The sequence below is a fragment of the Gobio gobio genome (genome assembly GCF_949357685.1).
Source record: "Gobio gobio genome assembly, chromosome: 3".
NCBI classification, from domain to species: Eukaryota; Metazoa; Chordata; class Actinopteri; order Cypriniformes; family Gobionidae; genus Gobio; species Gobio gobio.
Genome location: NC_137099.1, coordinates 6,318,671 through 6,340,538, shown reverse-complemented (window position 1 = coordinate 6,340,538; position 21,868 = coordinate 6,318,671). Strand labels below are relative to the sequence as shown.

Here is a 21,868-nt window from a genome sequence, read left to right as displayed (position 1 = left end):
GAGATATTCCTGGGAAGGGGGAAAAAAAACAAGGCACATCCCTTTACAAGCAGACGCTTCTCTCTAACTCAACATTTATTTAACCGTCACATCTCTCCAGTATATATTTATGGGTTAACTTTAAACTCATCCAATGCACAACCGAGTGGAGAAAAAGGCACTTGCCTATATTGGAGAGAAAGTCATTTCAAATGAATTCTCACAGTTAGCTGGAGGCTAAAATAAGATTATGCACAAATGCAATCTTGTTCTACTTTTAAGTCCAATTCATTTTTTCATCTGTTCTTGTTAAGTATTATGAGTCAGAAGACTTCATTCCGGTAGAGTAACTCAAGCACACTTAAACACTACTTCATCATAAGCCTAAAAACAGGGGAGAAACAATAATAAAATAATAACAAAGAAAAACTTTATCCAACTTTATTAAACCTGACTTCATTTCAACATGATTTAACCCTTAAAGGTGAAGTGTGTAGGATTTGTTATGTTAAAATACATTGCTCATTGACAAATATTACTATGCCATGGGTTTATCTCCCCCAAAAGTGTGAACATTGAAACATTGAGAGCGACCCGCTCAAATCTGTCAATCACTTTCCAGCTCAAACTATAGGGAGAGTTTGGGGCGTGGCTACTGTAGGAGGCGGAGCCAGAGGCTGTTTAGCCGCTGTGGGATCATGACTGATGCGTTACATGAGAAAAAGACATTCAGCTTCGGTTACAGAAGTGCTGAAATTCACTGCGTTTAGACCTTCAAAGTTTAAACAGGGCATTGTGATGCTACGCACTACAGTGGACGCTTCAATATCACACAGCATCATCATGAACCTGTTCAGAAAGACAAATTTACCAGTTTATAATGTTTACTCAGCCTCAAACAGTTGGGTAGGTTTTATTATAAGCAAAACTCTCACAGTAGCTTATGACACATAGCAACACAGCTAAAAGTACAGAAATTAGCCTACTTTTACCTGTTGAGACTACTTCACAAAGCACATGTAAGAGCTGTATTTGTCATGTTTGAGTTGGGGGAGGCGAAGGGGCGATTCTAGGGTTTTCATTTTAGGGGGCGTCAGCCCCCAGTGAGGGTATGGGGGGAAAAAATGGTAATACTTTAGTTTAGGGTCCAATTCTCACTATTAACTAGTAGCTTATTAGTATGCATATTGGCTGATTGGTTTTCTCAAATATTTTGACATTGACGAGCGGTGACAGACCAATGAGGCTCAGATCAACACACACACCTCTGCTTCTGACGTCCCGCCGCGGATTGAAGAACACGCTGATTAACGCAGATTAAAAAACGGGATGAAGCCGAAGCCTCCCGCAAGTTATAAAGGTTAATCACATGTTTTAGGGGGGGGGGGGGGGGGGGGGGGGTTGGGGGGAGCTGAAGCCCCCCTAAAAAGGACCTAGTGACACCCATGGGGAGGCGTGACGTGCAAAAGGGGCATTTGAAAGGCTGTTTTAATATATGCTTTATTTTTTTAAACTACATACTTCACCTTTAAGAAATTGGTAATTTAGTATGGGGACCAAGTCTCACTTTTAACTTTGTTTATTAGCATGCATATAACTAGGACATTGTCTGTTTATTAGCACTTATAAAGCATTGTATATGGTAATGCACTTATTCTGCATTACCATATTCAACATTCCTTAATCCTACCCAATGCCCAATAATAAGCAGTTCATTGAGGCAAAAGTCATAGTTAATAGTGAATATGTTCCCCAAACTAAAGTGTGACCAAGAAAGTATATTTTTCACAGTTTTTCCCACAGCATTCTCCTGGGTCTGAACTCCAAAGGTCATCGCTGCCCTCCCACGCCTTCCCACACTGCCCCGCTCTGCCCTCCCTGCCACCCACTCACCAGTCTGTCCAGGCTGGTGCCGGCTGCCGTGGTGGGACGCTCTTCTGGGCTGAACGGTCTGAAGCGACTGTTGAACACATCCGAGATCCCGCGGGCAGATCGGCCGATTCCAGCTGGTTTGGGATGGCCGCATCCTTGAAATACCTATAATTACCAAGTGGGAATGCATCAGCCCGTGTGGTTAGGGTATAAAAACAGCTGAAAGTGAAGAATGAAGTGCAACGAGAGGCTGTACGGTGTCGAGGAATGTTCTTGAAGGAGATTGAGATTGCAACTGCGGATAAAACAGTACAGTACGGCATGAGTTCAATTCCCAGGGAGTGCGTGAACAAACGACAGTGTAAAAGTTGAACGCAGTGTAAGTCACTTTGGATAAGTTAAAGGGATGGTTCACCCAAAAATGAAAATTCTCTCATCATTTATTCACGCTCAATTTGTTCCAAACTTGTATGAATTTCTTTGTTCTGCTGAAGATATTTTGAAGAATACAGGGAACTAAACCATGGATGGACCCCGTTGACTTCCATAGTAGAGAAAAATACTATTCAAAAATCAAGAAATTCAAACAGGTTGGGAACAATTTGAAGGTGAGTAAATGATGACAGAATTCAAATTTAGGGGTTAACTATCCCTTTAATGTGCACATTTTGAGCCTCATTTTTTTAAACAATATATCTTATTGTTATGATGCTTAAAGCATGAAACATACTCTACACGTATATGAATACTTATCCATTTTTGTGCAAGGTTGCATTTTAAAATATGTCAACCACAATTCATAATGCAATACTAGCACATGCATTCTCAGTGTGGTGCTATACTGGACATCAGCACTAACTGTTAGTTTTCTCTTTCAGCTCAATTACAGTCATGGCATATAATACAACAATAGATTGAATATAAACTGTCTGAATACGTTAGTTTAAGTCATTATAGCTACCTAGACAGCAACACATCTGGTTTAATGCCACAGAGATTAGAACTCTGCATACATTTATGCAAACATTTATGTATCGCATTTATTCGTATAGCATTTTATGCAATGACGACTGTTTCAAAGCAGCTTCACGGTGTGTTAATGTTCTAATATTCATCAATTATTAATCAAATTCAATTTCAGCTGTAAAGCAGCTACAGAGAAAAACATGCAGCTCAATTTAGTTGATTCAGTTTAGTTCAATAAAATGTGGAATATGGAATGATATTCCAGACAATATTCAAAAGGAATTGCAAATTGTATTTGCTATTGCATTTTCAATTTGTGCACGCATACGTTGTGACATAATGGAAACACAAATGCGTGATTTGCAATTGCGTTTGGATTTTCTTTTCCATCTCTGTAACATGTCTGCCAAATTTCAAATAGAAATGCAAAGTCCTTTTGCAATTGCATTTACAATGTCTAAATAGTTATGACCCAGCCATTTTGGAATAGCAAAAGAAAATCACCTATTTGCTATTTCACTTCCTCCGCGTCCTGCCACAATTCAGGGAATCGCAATCCCCTTTGCACTTGCGTTTCCGATGCCTAACACAGTCAACTGTCAATCAGTCTTGAGGGCGGGGTTTATTGATATAGTCGGAAAGTATGCCACGCCCTCAAGTGTTGGAAAACTAGGAATTCACCCTTCGCCGCAAGTTTGATTGACAGGCGATCTGACCAATCACATCGCCGACAAAGCAGTCAGGAGAGTTCGTAGATTAGGACTTGAACTTGGAAAAACGGTGTGTACTGACGTTTTTCTGCGGTTGAAACAACATTTCTTTTAGTGTTCATTCATGTTTATTTCGTGCTTATCAATAAACTACAAGGAAGAGATAATTTAACCGAGGCGCTAGAGCGATAATGACACATTAAAGAGCCACAAAACAGTATTTATTGTTTAAATAAAAAAAATAAAAAAATACAATTTCAAAGTTGAGACTTTCATATCAAAAGTAACCTGCTCTGTCCTGTCTGTCGGCGTGTTGTCAGTGTCCTCTTTACTCTGCGATGTATTTTCTCTACGTGAGAATGTGTGTAGTGTGAGAGCGCCATGGCTTGTCGGACATAGCAACAGTAACTAAAGGGTCTTTGCGAACGGTCAATTTGGCTATGTTTGCAATAAAAACAGGCTATTTTTTTCCACTTAAATTCAAACAAAGTCAAAGATCCAGAATTGATTGTATGTTCACCTGGCAACCAGAAAAAAAGAATCAAAAAGAAAACTGCCGTGTCTGCAGTCTTCGTGTATCAGACGAATGCCATCATCATCATCATCATCATCATCATCATAGTTCCAGCTGACAGAGTGAATTATCTAGAGTTAAAATCAGAGAAAATGAATCAGCGAGTCGAATCAGCGGTTTGAATCGCCAAATTTCAGCAGTTTGGCGGTTTGACACGCGATCCGAATCATGATTCGGCTCACTAATTCATAACGTTTCGAGGCTTCATGAGGCCGTGTTTTGAAATCGTCATCACTATGTAAGTCGTTATTTAGGGTTTTTTTGCGCACAAAAACTATTATCGCCGATTCATAAAGTTATTTTAGAACCACTGTAGTGAGATGGACTTTGTAACAACGTCTTTAGGACCTTTTAAGGGTCTTGAGAGTGTAACGTGCCATTGAGCCAATGGAGGCCTTTCAGAGCCATCAGATTTCAGCTAAAATATCTTAATTTCTGTTCCGAAGATGAACGGTGGTCTTACGGGTGTCGAACGACATGAGGGTAAGTAATTAATGACAGAATTTTCATTTTTGGGTGAACTAACCCTTTAAGCTTTTCTTTGAGAAAAGAACAAAGAACGGCACTGAAGTCATTCTTAAGAAAGGAAGATGTGTTCGGAGTTTTGCCGACCGGATACGGCAAAAGTTTAATCAATGAACTAGCTCCGCTTCACCTTCTGCGTTGCTCTGGTTGGTTGTAGCTCTATCCTATTGCGTGCAGAGGGAATTTGAAAGACAACCGTTTATCCCGCCCCTCGGATTGAGCCCTGCCAATGGTGTGTTCCCAGACCCAACATCTTCATGTGGGTCTGGCTTGTCAGGCTAGAGGGTTGTGGCAGGACACGGAGGAAGTGAAATAGCAAATGGGTGATTTTCTATTACTATTCCAAAATGGCTGGGTCATAACTCTTAAGACATTGTAAATGCAATTGCAAACGGACTTTGCGTTTCCATTTGAAATCTGGCAGACATGTTACATAAACGGAAAAGAAAATCATGCATTTGTGTTTCCATTATGTCACAATGTATGCGTGCACAAATTGAAAATGCAATTTACAATTCCTTCTGAATATTGTCCGGAGTATCATTCCATACTATGATTGGTTATTGTTGCTTGATTTAGCTGTAAAGCAGCTCTTCAGGACACAATAGTGTCGTTATTCAGCTCAATTCAGTTCAAGTTTTGTTCTCATCCGATAGTTACAGTGCAGTCAAATCTATAAAAAAGTATCCCATATCTAAGTACCTCAATTGGCACTTGCGGAATAAACAAAAAAACATTAAATGTTGAAAGACGCATTATAATTACAAGGATACTGACCAATAAGAGTTTGAATTGGATTCCATTGTTCAAATCAAAGGCAAGCGCTTTAAAAATGAGTGAAATGAGAGAAATAACACATGCTTTGCATTCGCATGCATGCTGACGTCTCGTAGGTGCAATGAATTCTGGGAGAACTGACAATGATGGACCATTTTAATGCCACGGCTGGCTCATATGGCGGAATGTTGTCTGCGCTCTGATGTCGGACGATCTGTCGCCATGATTATCATTCAAAGTCTCTGGCTGACATGTACACACTGATTTTCATGGCTGCGGTGCATTTTCAATCAGGTCCTGCTTTCCAGAAGCTTTTAATGGAACAGCGGACCACAGCACTCAGGCAACACCGTGAAGCCTGCGCTTATTTCTTTCACACTGGTATTTGTGGATCAAGCCACGGTTTATGTTGCGTACTGCCCTCGGTGTGGAAGTCCGTCAGGGATGCACGGATAATTTTCCTGAATATGTAAGCTCCTCTTGAAAGCTTTTGTACCTGTGGTGTGGCTTTACAACATTTTGAATGGGCAAAATGCATATTTCATCAAAATTATGACCAAATGTCTGTAAAAAATGTTTCTAGTCTTGCCTACTGTGAGAAAAATCCATACAGGACATTTCTTACATTTCACACACACACACGCACGTGTTGTGTTTTCATGCACACGCACACACACACATGCATTACAAACACGCACACACACATGCACATACACACACACACACACACACACACGTTGTGTTTACATGCACACACACACGCTGAACACACACATACATCACACGCACACACACACATCACATACACGGACACACACGGACGGCGGACGCACACACACACACACACACACACACACACACACACACACACACACGTGTTTTCATGCACGGACACACACACATGGACACACCCACAAGCATGCACACACCTACAGTACATCACAAACACGCAAACACAAAGAGATCACACACACACACACACACACAAGCACACACACATGCATGCACACACATACAGTACATCACAAACACGCACACACAAAGACATCACACAAGCACACACACATGCATGCACACACATACATCACAAACACGCACATGCACACACGCACACATGCACACACGCACACACATATGGACACGCACACACACACAAACACCCACACACACACACACACGGACGCACACATGCAAACACACAAACACACACACACAAAGACATCACACACACACACGCACACACATATGTACACACACACACACACATGCACACACACACACACACACACACACACACACACACACACACACACACATCACAAACACGCACACACAAAGACATCACACATACATACAAACACACAAAGACATCACACACGCACACACACAAAAGCACACACGCACACACATATGGACACGCACACATGCACACACACGGACGCGCACATGCACACACACGTGTTGTGTTTTAATGCACGGACACGCACACACACACATGCATACACACACATACATCACAAACACGCACACACAAAGACATCACACACACACAAGCACATGCACACACGCACACATATGGACACGCACACATGCACACACACGGACATGCACACACACTCGGACATGCACACGCACACATGCACACACACACACACACACACACACATGCACGCATACACACACACATACATGACCATGCATGCACACAAAAACACACACACTTTTTTTTGCACCTATTTCCAGAAAATTGGTTTACATTTTTTTTTTAAACAACTCTTTAAAATGTCAGTTTCTAACAATAGAAAGACATTTCCTTCCCTCTTCTTGCAAATCCTTACTTGTCATTGACCCAAATAACAAACATCACACGACTCACTTATTTGTTTCATTAGACGAATAAACAAGAAATAATTTCCTTCTTGATTTCCTTCTGGTATGGAAGAGAGCTTGTGGAGCTTCGGTCTTTGATATTTGTATGAGCGTGTCCCTGCATTAATGCCTGCCTACGTGTGTGTGTGTGTGTGTGTGTGTGTGAGTTTGCAGACATACCTTGGATGAAACTTGTATGCTGTTGTCCTGCATGGTCATGATGGCCTCTGAGATCTTCACATCTATCGGCTCCATGACGGCCTCGATGTTAAAGGGCCCTGCCAGTCTGTCAGCCACCAGCAGCATGGCATCTGTCACAACACAGACAAAAAACACATTCACATACAAGATCTGAGACCTGAAACACACAGATGCCATGACCCCTCAAGAAATAGATTCGGATGCTTTTGCAGTCAAACATTCAATATGTTGAATCTTTCTCTACTATTGTCCACAGTAATTGATCCAAGAAAATCAATAATGCTAACTTTAAATAATGTCTGTTATACAATCAAGCAAATTAAAAGCTATACTCTCAAAGTCTGAGCTCAACAGATGACAATTAACATTTATTATCCTCAAACTAATCTAATTAATATGCACAAGCACGCCAGTAAAGCAGATGAAGAGTCCAACAGATGGACTCATGGTAAATATGAGGCTCAACAGACCCTTAGAAAAGCGGCACGGCTCGATACACATTAAACTTCCCGTTTTCCTGGTCAACCCCACCGAGTTGTATATACGACTGTCACATGGGCATAAAAACATGTAATGTATTAATTCAATTAGTGTCAGCGGATTGATTTTCCCCTTGAGGTTTTTCCCTCGCGCTCGTATTTTTTGAAGTCTCGAGACGTATTGTTTCTCCATAATGTCCCTTGCAGCTAAACAAACGGAGAGTCATTATGTGTTTCTCGCTGCGAAAGACAGTTTGTTAGAATAAGCAACACTGGCAGGCAGTAATGTGTACATTTCCCTCAAAATCACCCTGGAAAATGGGAAGATGCCAAAGAAACTGCTCGTGTGCTGTAATTAAACTCTTGATTTGTCTCAGCTGCTTGTTTGAAATTGTGTATTTTGCATCTTTTTTCCTGTCAGGTGGTGTTTTTCCTCAAAGTCGCATGCTGAGAGTCAACAAAAAGTAGCACACTGTTTTTTTGATGGCATGATACTGTGGTAAAACCATGTAGGGGGGGTCTAATGCTATTTCATGCATCCAACCAGCAGCCATATCACCCTGTAGCCCAAGACTGGTTTCCCACTGAAGCTAAGCAGGGCTGAGCCTGGTTAGTACCCGGATGGGAGTCCAAACTGGGAAATCTAGGTTGCTGCTGGTAGAGGTGTTAGTGAGGCCAGCAGGGGGTGCTCACCCTGTGGTCTGTGGGGGTCCTAACGCCCCAGTGTAGTGACGGGGACTCTATACTGTAACAAGCACCGTCCTTCGGATGAGACGTTAAACCGAGGTCCTGACTCTCTGTGGTCATTAAAAATCCCAGGACTTCCTTTGATAAAGAGTAGGGGTGTAACCCCGGCATTCTGGCCAAATTTGCCCATTGGCTTCTGTCCATCATGGCCTCCTAATCATCCCCATATATATATATACGATTGGCTTCATCACTCGGTCTCCTCTCCACAAATCAGCTGGTGTGTGGTGAGCGTTCTGGCGCAATATGGCTGCCGTCGCATCATCCAGGTGGTGCTGCACATTGGTGGTGGTTGAGGAAATTCCATGTAAAGCGCTTTGAGTGCCTAGAAAAGCACTATATAAATGTAACTAATTATAAATTATGCATTCGGACTTATGTACACTGTTAAAGAGTTGGATGCTCATGCTAGAAATGTTTAGAAATTATTTTCCAAATACACTCCGTCAGGATTCAAAGAAGTTTCGGAAAGTTTTTTTTCCCCCGATTATGACGTCATAAAGGGTGGAATTTCTTGTATAGAGACTGAAGACCATGCCCACCGGGGAAAAAACAATCCAACGCTCTCCATTGACTTCGTAATGCGTGAAGCTGCCTCCTTGTCATTTCTGACTTATAACAAAAAACAGAACAATGTCTAAAAGCTGATATGTGACAAGGTTTACAGCAAACAAGCTAAAAATCCAGAACCAAAAACCCAGAAGTTTTTATAAGCTGTTGTCCCCAAAAATGAGCGTTCAAGGGCACAAATGTGGATAAAGCCAATAAGACGTGAAGCTTCAGCAGGAAGAATGGGTAAATTTTGGGATCCTGACTCTCGGTATGCCTATGTGTGCAGTAAACATTTTGTCACTGTTAAGTCAAATATCCAAATATGAGTTTTAAATATTATATTTCCTGTCACTGATTACGTTCCCCTCTAGTGGGTGTAGTTCTCAGTGTTTTCGTCCTTACACACTCGCTTTTTGGGTCAAAAACTTATAAAAACTTCTGGGTTTTTGGTTCTGGGTTGTTTAGCTTGTTTGCTGTACACCTTGTCACATATCAGCTTTTAGACATTGTTCTGTTTTTTGGTATAAGTCAAAAATGACAATGAGGCTGCTTCACGCAATACAAAGTCAATGGAGACGGTTTGATTGTAATTTACAGACTGATCTCATGAAATAGCGTATGTATGACACGCCAATTCGCTATGCCATTTTGGCGTGCTATCAAGACGCATAATTGCTTTTTAGCGTGTTTATCAACGCCGTTTCATTCTATCCCCCTACACTGCTCCTACCCCTAAACCTACCCATCACACACACAAACACACATACACACACACATTGCCCCTGCCCCTCAACCTACCCATCACAAGAAACATTCTGCATTTTTACATTTTCAAAAAGCATCATTTAGTATGTTTATAAAACCATTTACATTCACGCGTAATCACACGGCGTACACATACACGCGGAATCACACGGCGTTGACATACACGCGGAATGACACAGCGTATACATACACGCGGAATCACACGCCGTTGACATACACGCGGAATGACACTGCGTACACATACACGCGGAATCACACGGCGTACACATACACGCGGAATCACACGGCGTACACATACACGCGGAATGACACGGCGTACACATACACGCGGAATCACACGAAGCCCGGTGCGGAATCACATCAAATGAAGCCAGGTGGGCGCGAAGCGCCCTCATTGGTCGCCACGTCACGCGGGCTCACCGTTAGGCTGCTGCAGTTGCCAGCAGAGCAGCCAATAGCACGCTGGAATAACCTGCTATGGTCTGCCAGGCTGCCGCACTGCGTTGAGAATGTTACAAAATTAAGGATAATTTTGGGTTTTTCAGAAATCTCGAAGAAAGAATACTTTCCTGATGCGTAAGGAAACTTACGCAATACGAGAGAACCTCTCGTAAGAGAACCCAGAGTTAAGGAAACAGTGGATGCAGTTTATTTTTCCGGAGTTTTGCAAGTGTGTGTGTGTTTGTTTGTTCCCAGTCATGTGTGAAAACCGCAGGCGGTGAGTAAAACTGCATCAAATGTGTGTGTTTTGTTGGCAATCGGCGCGTAAGTGCTTTTCATGTGAACAACACCAACGGATGAATAGAAAATTATCCAGGGATAACAAGTGTGTGTGTGTGTGTGTGTGTGTGTGTGTGTGTGTGTGTGTGTGTACATGTGCTTCTGACTCTTTAGCTCCGCCCACTGCACGCCTCCACGAACTCGGCTGTTTTTGGAAAAAATGGGTACAGCATATCTGTCTTTTATAAATCTGATAAAACTAAAGACTCTTCTGAGATATGAAGGATGCAATACTACTCTAGGTACTCATGATTATCATGAGACTGGCAGAAACTGTGTGTGTTATGTACCCTTTAAATGATGACAGCTCAATCATCCATCACACGACACAATAAAAGCTACAACAGTTGAAAAAAATAAGACTGAACGTTTCATTAAGACATTAAAATGTTGAAGGTTATGCTGGCTTCAGGAATGTGTAAACAAGCTTGTGAAGTCGCATAAACGGATGTCATTTGTAGATATAATGCATCTCGTTGCAGCCCAGAGTAAAACTATTTAAGCAGATAAAAACACTGAAATGTATTCATTAAATGTGGCTGGGAAAGTTTTGAAATAGCAGATTTTAAAATGATGTTCACAGTAAAACTGAGGTGAAAATAAGACAAACACATGATAAATGAAGACCTCTAAAGATGCACTCATATCTGAGCATAACAGCTCCAAAACTAAAAAGCAATTCACTTCACTTAGCGACCGATCCATGGATACAATTTCACAAGTTTTATGCATTTATTTTTGCAGCACAGAGCAATTATGTTAAAAGACCATTAACAGTGTCAGAGAGATACTGAATGTACTTCTGTGATAACAGCCTGCAGTGGAACAGATAAGCCAGGAGCAGGTCCGAATATTGTTTACTCGGACATCATATTTGAGGTGTAGTGCATAACTTTATGCATGATAGCACAACAGTACATTTGATTCCTGATGGATGTAATCTGGGTGCTGCAGAACATGCTGCAAAATATGTTCAACCTTGACATGAGTTGTCCTTAAAGTGGTCGTAAGTGTAGCAAAATGGCCAAAAAAAGGGTTTTATTTTATATTATTTAAATATAATGTTTTAAATGTAATACTATATATATATATATATATATATATAGACATGGTATATATATAGCTAAAGAAAATAAATAAAAAACAGATATAAAATTTAATTTAAAATATAAAAATATATTTTTTACTATATTACCATGTTATTTTTTAAGCAATGTGTAAAAACAAACAGGCAAAAACATATAAACATAATGAGATGTTACAAAATATTAAAAAATACTAAATATTAACAAAGTTTAACAATTACGATCATCATGACACCTGCATTACTGACTAATGGTGTAAATAGAAGGATTTTATTTAATGTTAAATTAAATTATTTAATATTAATTAGATAATTTAGTAAATATTTCAATACTTTCATTAATATTTCAATATAAATATAATAATTTAATAAATAATAAATATTATATATAAAATATTTAATAATAGCTAAACAACAGTTAGTGGTCAAACAAAAAAAACATTTAATGAGATGTTAAAATGTTAAATTAAATTATTTAATATAAACTAGATAATTTAGTAAATATTTCAATAATTTACTTAATATTTTAATACAAATGATAATTTAATAATTCATAAATATTATATATAAAATATTGAATAAGTAATAGCCAAACAACAGTTATTAGTAAAAAAAAAACACATAATGAGTTTTTTAAATCTTAAATGACATTATTTAATATTAATTAGATAATTTAGTAAATATTTAAATAATTACATTAATATTTTAATATGAACATTAATTACATAATTCATAAATATTATAGGCCTATATCAAACATTTAATATTAGCTAAACAACAATTAGTAGTCATATAAGTAATAATAACTGAATTTCATAAATAAAATATGCATTTTATTATATTATTGGTGTGTTAAAAACAGGTTAAAACATATGAATATGATGAGATAGAAAATATAAGAGCATTGGTTGCATGTTTCATTAACCCAGATGCTGTGTAATCATCAAATAAATGCAGAAAGAATTTACACGGGACAAAAAAAAAGTCTCTTTGGCTCCTCATTTCATAAGGCCAGATGCCACTGATCCCTGCCGTGCAGTCATAACGGCTCGCTGTACCTTCATATCAATATGATAATATTACATATACAGTACCGGAGCGCAGTGAAGAAATAAAATCAAACCTAGCCTGAAGTATTCCTTTTCACAGCGTATGATAACTTATTAATGAGCGCCATATATAGAAGCTCATGCTGAATTGTTAATTATGGAGCCCGTTGAGTGAGAACGGATATCACATTGCAAAGTTCATTTTATGCACTTGGAAAAAGACGTGACCAAAATTTACTTGCCAACATTATTCATTATCTGCCTCCACTTCCTTTCGGCTTCATGAAAAGGGCTCTAGTTTTCATTATCGCACTCTATTTCTGTAGAACGGAGGGGTGACTTTAACAGGTGATAGGACGAGAAGCTGTGGTTCATCATCACCGCTGACCGAATTACTCTTGAGTGGACCAGGGCACAAATCAATGCTGAAGACAGATGATTCGCCAATCTCACAGTCGTGTCATTAAAGCTCGGTGTTATTCATTTGCGCTCACATGGAACCTATTAGAGCAAACTGGAAGATGGCATTGATCGGTGCGAGCGGCGAGAGAAAAAGCATTTGATCTTTTCATTAGGTTCCACCCCTCATAAATGCCCCTGGAAGAAGGGCATGATGGATACCAAACAAAAGAGGGCGAGAAGCGCGCACAAAGGACTGATTTAAGACTTGATTGTCAATTAGAGGTGCATTGTGGGAAAGCTCATGGCGAACGAGCGACTACAGGGCACGGAAACTGCACGCGGTGGCACGGCGATGGCAATTAAAACTTGGCATACTGCGCTATAATGTAGGTCAGTCCAACGTCAGGGACTCGCTGGAGAGAAAGCATTCTGAATGAGCTGAAAACTGGGAACGCTGCTTCAGGGGAAACTCGATCCTGTGATGGACGCGTAACGCTCTCAGATATATGTAATGCCAGGTGAAAATGGATGAAAACTACCCAGCAGGTACACGACGACAAAACACGTTGATATTTGGTTGCATTTTGGTTGTGACGTCAGGTGACCAAATTTCAATGTCAGCTCAAAGTCTGATTACAATGTTAACTTGACGTCCAAAACCGACGTCAGCTGACGTTGATATTTAGTTGTTTTTAGTGTTTTAAAATAACCAAAATACAATGCCAAGCCAACATCTCAAGCCAACGCCATACTGACGTCAAATACTGACATTAAGTCGTGAGGGATGGAGACCGAAACCCAACGTCTCCTTAACGTCATAATGGTAACGTCCAAACAACGTCAAATTCTAACATCATTAGACATTGATATTTTGTTGGTTTTAGTTTGTGTTGTAAAGTAACCAAAATAAAACACCAAGCCAACATCTTAAGTTAACGCCATATTGACGTCAAATACTTACATTAAGTCGTGAGGTATAGTGACCAAAACCCAACGTCTTCTTAACGTCATAATGGTAACGTCCACACAACGTCAAATTCTAATATCATTAGACGTTGTTGGTTTTAGGTTGTGTTGTTAACCAAAATCAAACGTTGAGCCAACGTCTCAAGCCAACGTCATATTGACGTCAAATACTGACATTAAGTCGTGAGGTATGGTGACTAAAACCCAACATTTCCTTAACGTCATAATGGTAACGTCCACACAAGGTCAAATTCTAACATCATTAGACGTTGTTGGTTTTAGGTTGTGTTGTTAAATAACCAAAATACAACGCCAAGCCAACATCTCAAGCTAACTCCATATTGACGTCAAATACTAACATTAAGTCGTGAGATATGGTGACCAAAACCCAAAGTCTTCTTGACGTCATAATGGTAACGTCCACACACAACGTCATATTGACGTCAAATACTAACATTAAGTCGTGAGGTATGGTGACCAAAACCCAACGTCTGCTTAACGTCATAATGGTAACGTCCACACAACGTCAAATTCTAACATCTTTAGACGTTGTTGGTTTTAGGTTGTGTTGTTAAATAACCAAAATACAACGTCAAGCCAACATCTCAAGCCAACGTCATATTGACGTCAAATACTGACATTAAGTTGTGAGGTATGGTGACCAAAACTCAACAATTCCTTAACGTCATAATGGTAACGTCCAAACAACGTCAAATTCTAACATCATTAGACATTGATATTTTGTTGGTTTTAGTTTGTGTTGTTAAATAACCAAAATCAAACATTGAGCCAACGTCATATTGACGTCAAATACTGACATTAAGTCGTGAGGTATGTTGACCAAAACCCAACGTCTGCTTAACGTCATAATGGTAACATCCACACAACGTCAAATTCTAACATCATTAGACGTTGTTGGTTTTAGGTTGTGTTGTTAACCAAAATCAAACGTTGAGCCAACATCTCAAACCAACGTCATATTGACGTCAATCTCCAACAGTGGACAAACGTTGACGTCAATATGTTGGGTTCTCATTTTCAACCAAAATGCAACGTCTATCCAGCGTTAATCTGACGTCATATTGACGTCCAGTGCCTGCTGGGTAAGACTGGATGTAATGCACGGATTCACTCAAATCTAAATGCTCTGTTTTTCACTTCACATGAAGAACCGTCTGGGTCATATCTCAAAATCAAAGAACGAAGCCTATTTTTGGGACCATTATAATATTTTGCATTGGGACTTTCTGAGATTTTCACCCAAAACATCTCTTTCTCGTTGCTGTATTAATGAACATCATCCTGTATGAATCTGTGCATGTCATTACACTACATAATATGCAAGATTAGAGTTACTGCGCTCCACATCATGTTGAAGATAATAAAACAAAGGTGTCTGGATGTTCATGTTTCCGGTGGATCCTGTGTGTGCTAATTGAGCAAACATTACCCACAATCCTTTCAACATTATCAATTGTGTAATAATATCTGTGTGAGGCAGAATTTGCTACAGCAGTTTCATTAAATTAACCTAACAGTAAAGCAATGGTGAATATTATGTAATGCTATTAAACTCAGAGAAAAAATAAAGAGGCAGTTGTGACCATGTCATAATGTAAACTTTATATCAAACATTGTGATATTATTACTTATTTTAAACATCATGCAAGTACCTAATATGTTTTTTTCTCTCTCTGAGATGGATAAAAGCTTCCACACTGAAGGAAATGAACGTAGCTATATGATAAAATGATAAAATAAACAAAAATAAAGATTTTTTAAAAAAATTATGATTGAATAAAAGTACTTCAATACTGTAGGCAATGAATGTAACTATATGATGAAATGATAAAATACAATAAAATAAATAAATAAAATAATAAATAAAATAATAAAATATTTTATTATTTTATTTTAAGGACTAAATAAAATTAAAATAAAAAATTAAAGAATAAAAGCTTCCATATACTGTAGACAATTAATGTAAATATGTTATAAAATACAATAAATAAAAAATAAAATAAATAAAATATTTCATTATTTTATTTTAAGGACTAAATAAATAAAATAATAAAAACGTCCATACTGTAAACTATTAATGTAAATATATTATACAATACAATAAAATAAATAAATAAGATAATAAATAAAATAAAATATTTCATTATTTTATTTTAAGGATTAAATAAATAAAATAATAAAAGCTTCCATACTGTAAACAATTAATGTAAATATGTTATAAAATACAATAAAATAAATAAATAAAATAATAAATAAAATAAAATATTTCAGTATTTTATTTTAAGGACTAAATAAATAAATACATAAAATAATAAAAGCTTCCATACTGTAAACAATTAATGTAAATATATTATAAAATACAATAAAATAAAATATTTCATTATTTTATTTTAAGGAATAAATAAATAAATAAATAAATAAATAAATAAATAAATAAATAAATAAATAAATAAATAAATAAATAAATAAATAATGAAAGCTCCCATAGTGTACGAAATTAATGTAACTATAGTGAAATTATAAAAGAAATAAATAAAATAATAAATAAAATAAAATATTTCATTATTTTATTTTAAGGACTAAATAAATGAATAAATACAAATAAAATTATGAAAGCTTCCATATATGAAATTAATGTAACTATGCTTAAATTATAAAATAAAACAAAACAAAATATTTTTATTTTGTTTTATTTTTATAAAATGACAAATTAAAAATGTTTCCATACTGTAGGCAATTAATTTAAAAATAAAATAAATAAAATAAATAAAATAAATAAAATAAATAAAATAAATAAAATAAATAAAATAAATAAAATAAATAAAATAAATAAAATAAATAAAATTAGTTTGTAATTAGGTAGTTAATGCAGTAGTGCATTACTGGCAGACTGTCTTGCTGCATCAGAAGTGTTTTCCAGCTTAATGCAAAGTATGCAAATTGAGACGTGGCATACAATTACGATCCATAGGCTCAAATTTCACTTCCTGTATCTGTGCAGTAATTAAAAAACACAATTCCATGACGACTTTCTCCTTTCCTTCCTCCAACATCCCCTTAAGCTACAGAGAAAGTATGAGCGCCACGACCCGTATTAATTACTTTTGTGCATTAGCTCCCCCAAACTGATTCAAATTCACACGCAGAATGACAAAGCTACATGCATATGACACTTATTAAAAGTGCTTTCTCTCTGAGTGTCCTTTAAGGCTTGAAGTGTGGTCTGTGAGGACTGAGTTTAATCACAGCTCTTTCCGTGTGTGTGAATGGACCTGCAGCGGAGCGGCCCGGCGCCTGCCGCTCTCTGTTTGGACCTCAGCCTTTGAAGAGCACTTCTGTTTGTTTACTCGGAGGACTCAAATTGCCCGTGATGCTTGGTTAGATTTCCATCAGGAGCTCGCTGGAGGTCAGAGAGGAGGTCTCGGATGGGGACTGTGAAGTCTGAGTCGAGCAGCTATTGCATTCAGGGGCTCTTTTAGAAGCCACTCATCTTATAGAGATTGACCAAACAACTCTAGATTTACTGTTTGATGGCTGAAGGTGGTGGGCATATCACGATCAAGTGCATTTTATTTTTAAACAACAAGATCTGATATACCAAGGGATATATTAAATATACTCAATATTATTTGGTTACCAATGCCAAACTAAGAAAAACTGTGAATTTAATTTTAATAAAGGGCTATTTGTGTACATAAATGCTACTGTTAGAAAGTTTGGGGTCAGTGAGATTATTTAGGAGGAAAAAAAAGAAACAAAAATATATATATATATTTATGCTTGTACTTTATACTTTTCAGAAAGGGACACATTTTTATGTGACAGTAGACATCATTAAAAAAAAAGAAAAAAGAATATATATATATATATATATATATATATTATATATATATTATATATATAATGAATTAAAAATGCTTACATACTATAGGCAATGAATGTAACTATATAATAAAAAACCATAAATAAATTAAATTAAATTAAAAACATTCTATTTAATAAAATATTCTGTAGGAAATAAAATAAAATATATGTTTTTTAATTATTTAATAAAATATACTGTAGGAAATAAATAAAATAAAATAAAATAATAAATACACATTTTTATAAATTCTATTTAATAAAATACTGTAGGCAATGAATGTAATATAAAAAAAGATCAAATAAAACTAAATAAAGTTTTTTTTTAATAAAATAATGAATTACAAAGGGTTCAATACTGTTGGCAATGAATGCAATATATGATAAAATGACAAAATAAAACAAAACAAAATGAAGAATTTTTATTAAAATACTATAGCATTTTACTGTTAAATAATTTTTAAAAAATGCAATTTTATGCTTTTTTTTTCATTATTGATAATCAGAAATGTTTCTTGAGCAGCAAATCATGTGAATAAACTACATTCTGTTACACAGTAGTTTACTGATCTATATTTGGATGAAAATAACAGCATGATGCAGTCTTCATTGACTTTATAGTAATTATAGAATAAAACATTATTTGTGTTCATACACATTGCTTCCAGTGGAGAAGGATTTTGCTCTGTTGTAATGCCTTTGCAATGTCACATTGTTTGTCTTTAAGGCCTACTAAATATTATTTATTTATTTTGGCAAATGCTGAAACTTCCTGCCCCATTAACATCATTATAATAGTTAAAAGGAAAGAGAAAAAAATATAGGTGATTTCTTTTTCTGGAAAGAGAGACCACAGACTGAAAAAAACTGCAGTCAACCGCCATCAAGGTTAACATTTTTTTCCCCTTCTGGCAAAAATAAAATGTTCAGGGTAAAGATAAAAATAAGGATAAGAGATGGAGGTGGAGGGAGGCCAGGGCTGTATCAAGGGATTTCACAGACAGGAAGTGTTAAGTACGCGGGGCGAACCTCTCGGCATGTCTGCTGTGAACTGGACAGCGCAGAGACGACGGGTCGGCGGCTCAACTGATGGCTTTGATTTGCTGGGAACCATCGGTTGATCCGCTCTGCAAAGGTTTGTACAAAAGGTCTCATTCGGGACGATCAAGCTGTTCTGTTGACACAAATAACTTTGGAGAAAATCTAAATTAAAACAGTCCGTTTATGACTTTCAATCAATTGGCAAATAAAACTTCTGATTTATGAGTCACAATGGAAAAGACGGAGAGGATTTTACATTTTGCAATGAATAGAATAACCTTCCAAATGATACATTTGGTTGAAACTATAGGGCGGTATGGTGCAGGTGCACTTAGGGCGTGTCCGAATCCACTTTTGCTAGTTTAATGATGGAAAAAATGGCTGCCGCACCAGGCGCATGGCCCAAAAGGGACTCTTAAAGGAACACTCCACTTTTTTTGAAAATAGGCTCATTTTACAAGTCCTCTATAGTTAAATAGTTGAGTTTTACCGTTTTTGAATCCATTCAGCCGATCTTTGTATCTGTCGGTAGCACTTTTAGCATAGCTTAGCATACATCACTGATTCTGATCAGGCCATTAGCATCTCATTCAAAAAATGACCAAAGACACTTTCAATATTTTTCCTATTTAAAACTTGAGTCTTCTACAGTTACATCGTGAGTTAAGACCAACTGAAAATGAAAAGTTGCGATTTTCTAGGCTAGGCTAGGAACTACTTTCTCATTCCTGCGTAATAGTCGGGGATCTTCACGGCAGTACCATGGCTGCAGCGGCGCACCGAGCTTGTGAACTGGCGCATACCTTCACGTATAAGCATCGCTAAGCCGTCCAAATGGGAAAGCTGGTCGTAACCAGGATCATCGTTGAGTCCACTACGGTTCCTAGACACTCTTCAATAGCCCTGTGATCAGCTGCACTTGGGTCAGTGACGCAAAACCATTCATTTCCACAAACAATCGAGCACAGACGCGCTCTCTCTCCGACAAACACACACGCGCACACACATACACGCACACATACACAAACATATACAGATTGATCGAGTCTATTGTTGGTTTATTTTTTATGTTGTTGTGGTGATTCTATTACCCTTCTACGAACTACTTAAATTCATTAGTGTTTTTGGGAACGCTTCTCCAGAGAGGAATCCTTTTATTTTTAATATTTAAACATGTGTGTGTGCTGCTGCGTGTGTGTAATAATCAGTGTGTACGTGTGTTGTGCACCCGCGCATATTACTAACACCCTTTAAATCACACAAAATATACTGCGCTATTGACTTTAGACCAGGTTTTTGTTGGTCAATCGTTTTCAGTTCCTCAAAATAGCAACACGCCAACAATGCTCCTGAACACACCTGGTTTTCAGACCAGACGCCCATGGGTGAACAGATGGCGCGAGTGCATTTGCTATTTAAACAACGTGGCGCTGGACGTGAAAATTATAACTGCGTCGGGCTTAAACTAGCAAAAAAACACTTGCCTCGCACCTGGCATCGCATTGCACTGGTACATAGAGGCATAGAGTGATGACTAGGGTTGGAAAATTTCCATGGGAATTAACAGAAATATATGGGAATTTATGGAAATAAACTGGAAATTTGCAAAATTGCAGGTTAGACTATAACAGCGAACTCACGATAAATCAGTCAAAAATGTGTTTTTTATATTAGTTTGTATTTATGTCTGCTTATGACTAAACTAAAGTCTTATGTTTATGTTTATGACACAGTTTGTATAAATTACCCCACATTTCCAATGAATTCCCATTAAGTTTCCAACTTGCAATATTTCCAAAATTCCCCAGCTTAAATTCCCCAAAAGTTTCCGGGAATTTACCGAAACTGTTCCTCCCCTTTGCAACCCTAGTGACGACTGATATTTATATAATGTTATGGAAGTAGTCTGCTATTATGTTATAAATATCTCATTGATTTACATTACAAGCTATCAGATTTTCATCTTACTATTTGGCCATATAAATATACGCATCTGAACCAAATTGCATTGCAAATTGGGTGTCTGAATAAAACTGAGGTGAACCAAGAGCATGAGCGCCATATTCTCCTATATCATACTATATGAGCCATAAATGTCTGATGTATCAAATATGAAACAGATTCAATAAACTGTTCCATTTAAACAAATTTCAATTGTCAGAATGTACAGGGTTAAAATAGTAGATATTTGTTTTACAAATGAGCAGACATGGAAACATGTACGTTTGCAATTTCCGTAACTATGTCACAATTCAATATGCAATGCATCCCAATCGCATGAATCCGCGAGACAAACTAAAGAAAGAGCAACAGAAGAACCACTCGAGGGTTTTTTGCTTGTATCGGTATCAGATGTTTCATCAACAAAGCATGTCAAGTACTGTCATCATTCCCCACTTTATTACCAACACGCACATCACCGAAAAATAACAATTTAGCCTCATCCGACTGCGTCCCGGAAATGATCCTGCGTCCCGGAACGTACCCGCTCAAACCGGGCCAGAGATGATTGAATTAGTTGATTTGGACAAAGACGGAAGTGGATTATATTCAACAAGGTTAATATGAGCCAAACATCAGCCGAAAAAGCAGCGACTGTGTAATTGAAGTAATTGCTTCCTAACTGAACCTAGAAGTGAAGAAACGCA

General features: G+C 37.4%; 1 protein-coding gene across 2 annotated transcripts in view; it reads right to left on the bottom strand.

The window, feature by feature from the left end:
- gpc6a (glypican 6a) overlaps positions 1-21,868 on the bottom strand; it is a 333,451-nt gene that overhangs the window by 66,720 nt on the left and 244,863 nt on the right. For both annotated transcript variants that reach the window (XM_079813636.1, XM_079813635.1), the window contains exons 5-6: positions 7,453-7,583; positions 1,873-2,016 (exon numbers count right to left, since the gene is read on the bottom strand). In XM_079813636.1, the coding sequence (XP_079669762.1) occupies positions 1,873-2,016; positions 7,453-7,583 (275 nt within the window). The remainder of the gene's footprint in view (positions 1-1,872; positions 2,017-7,452; positions 7,584-21,868) is intronic.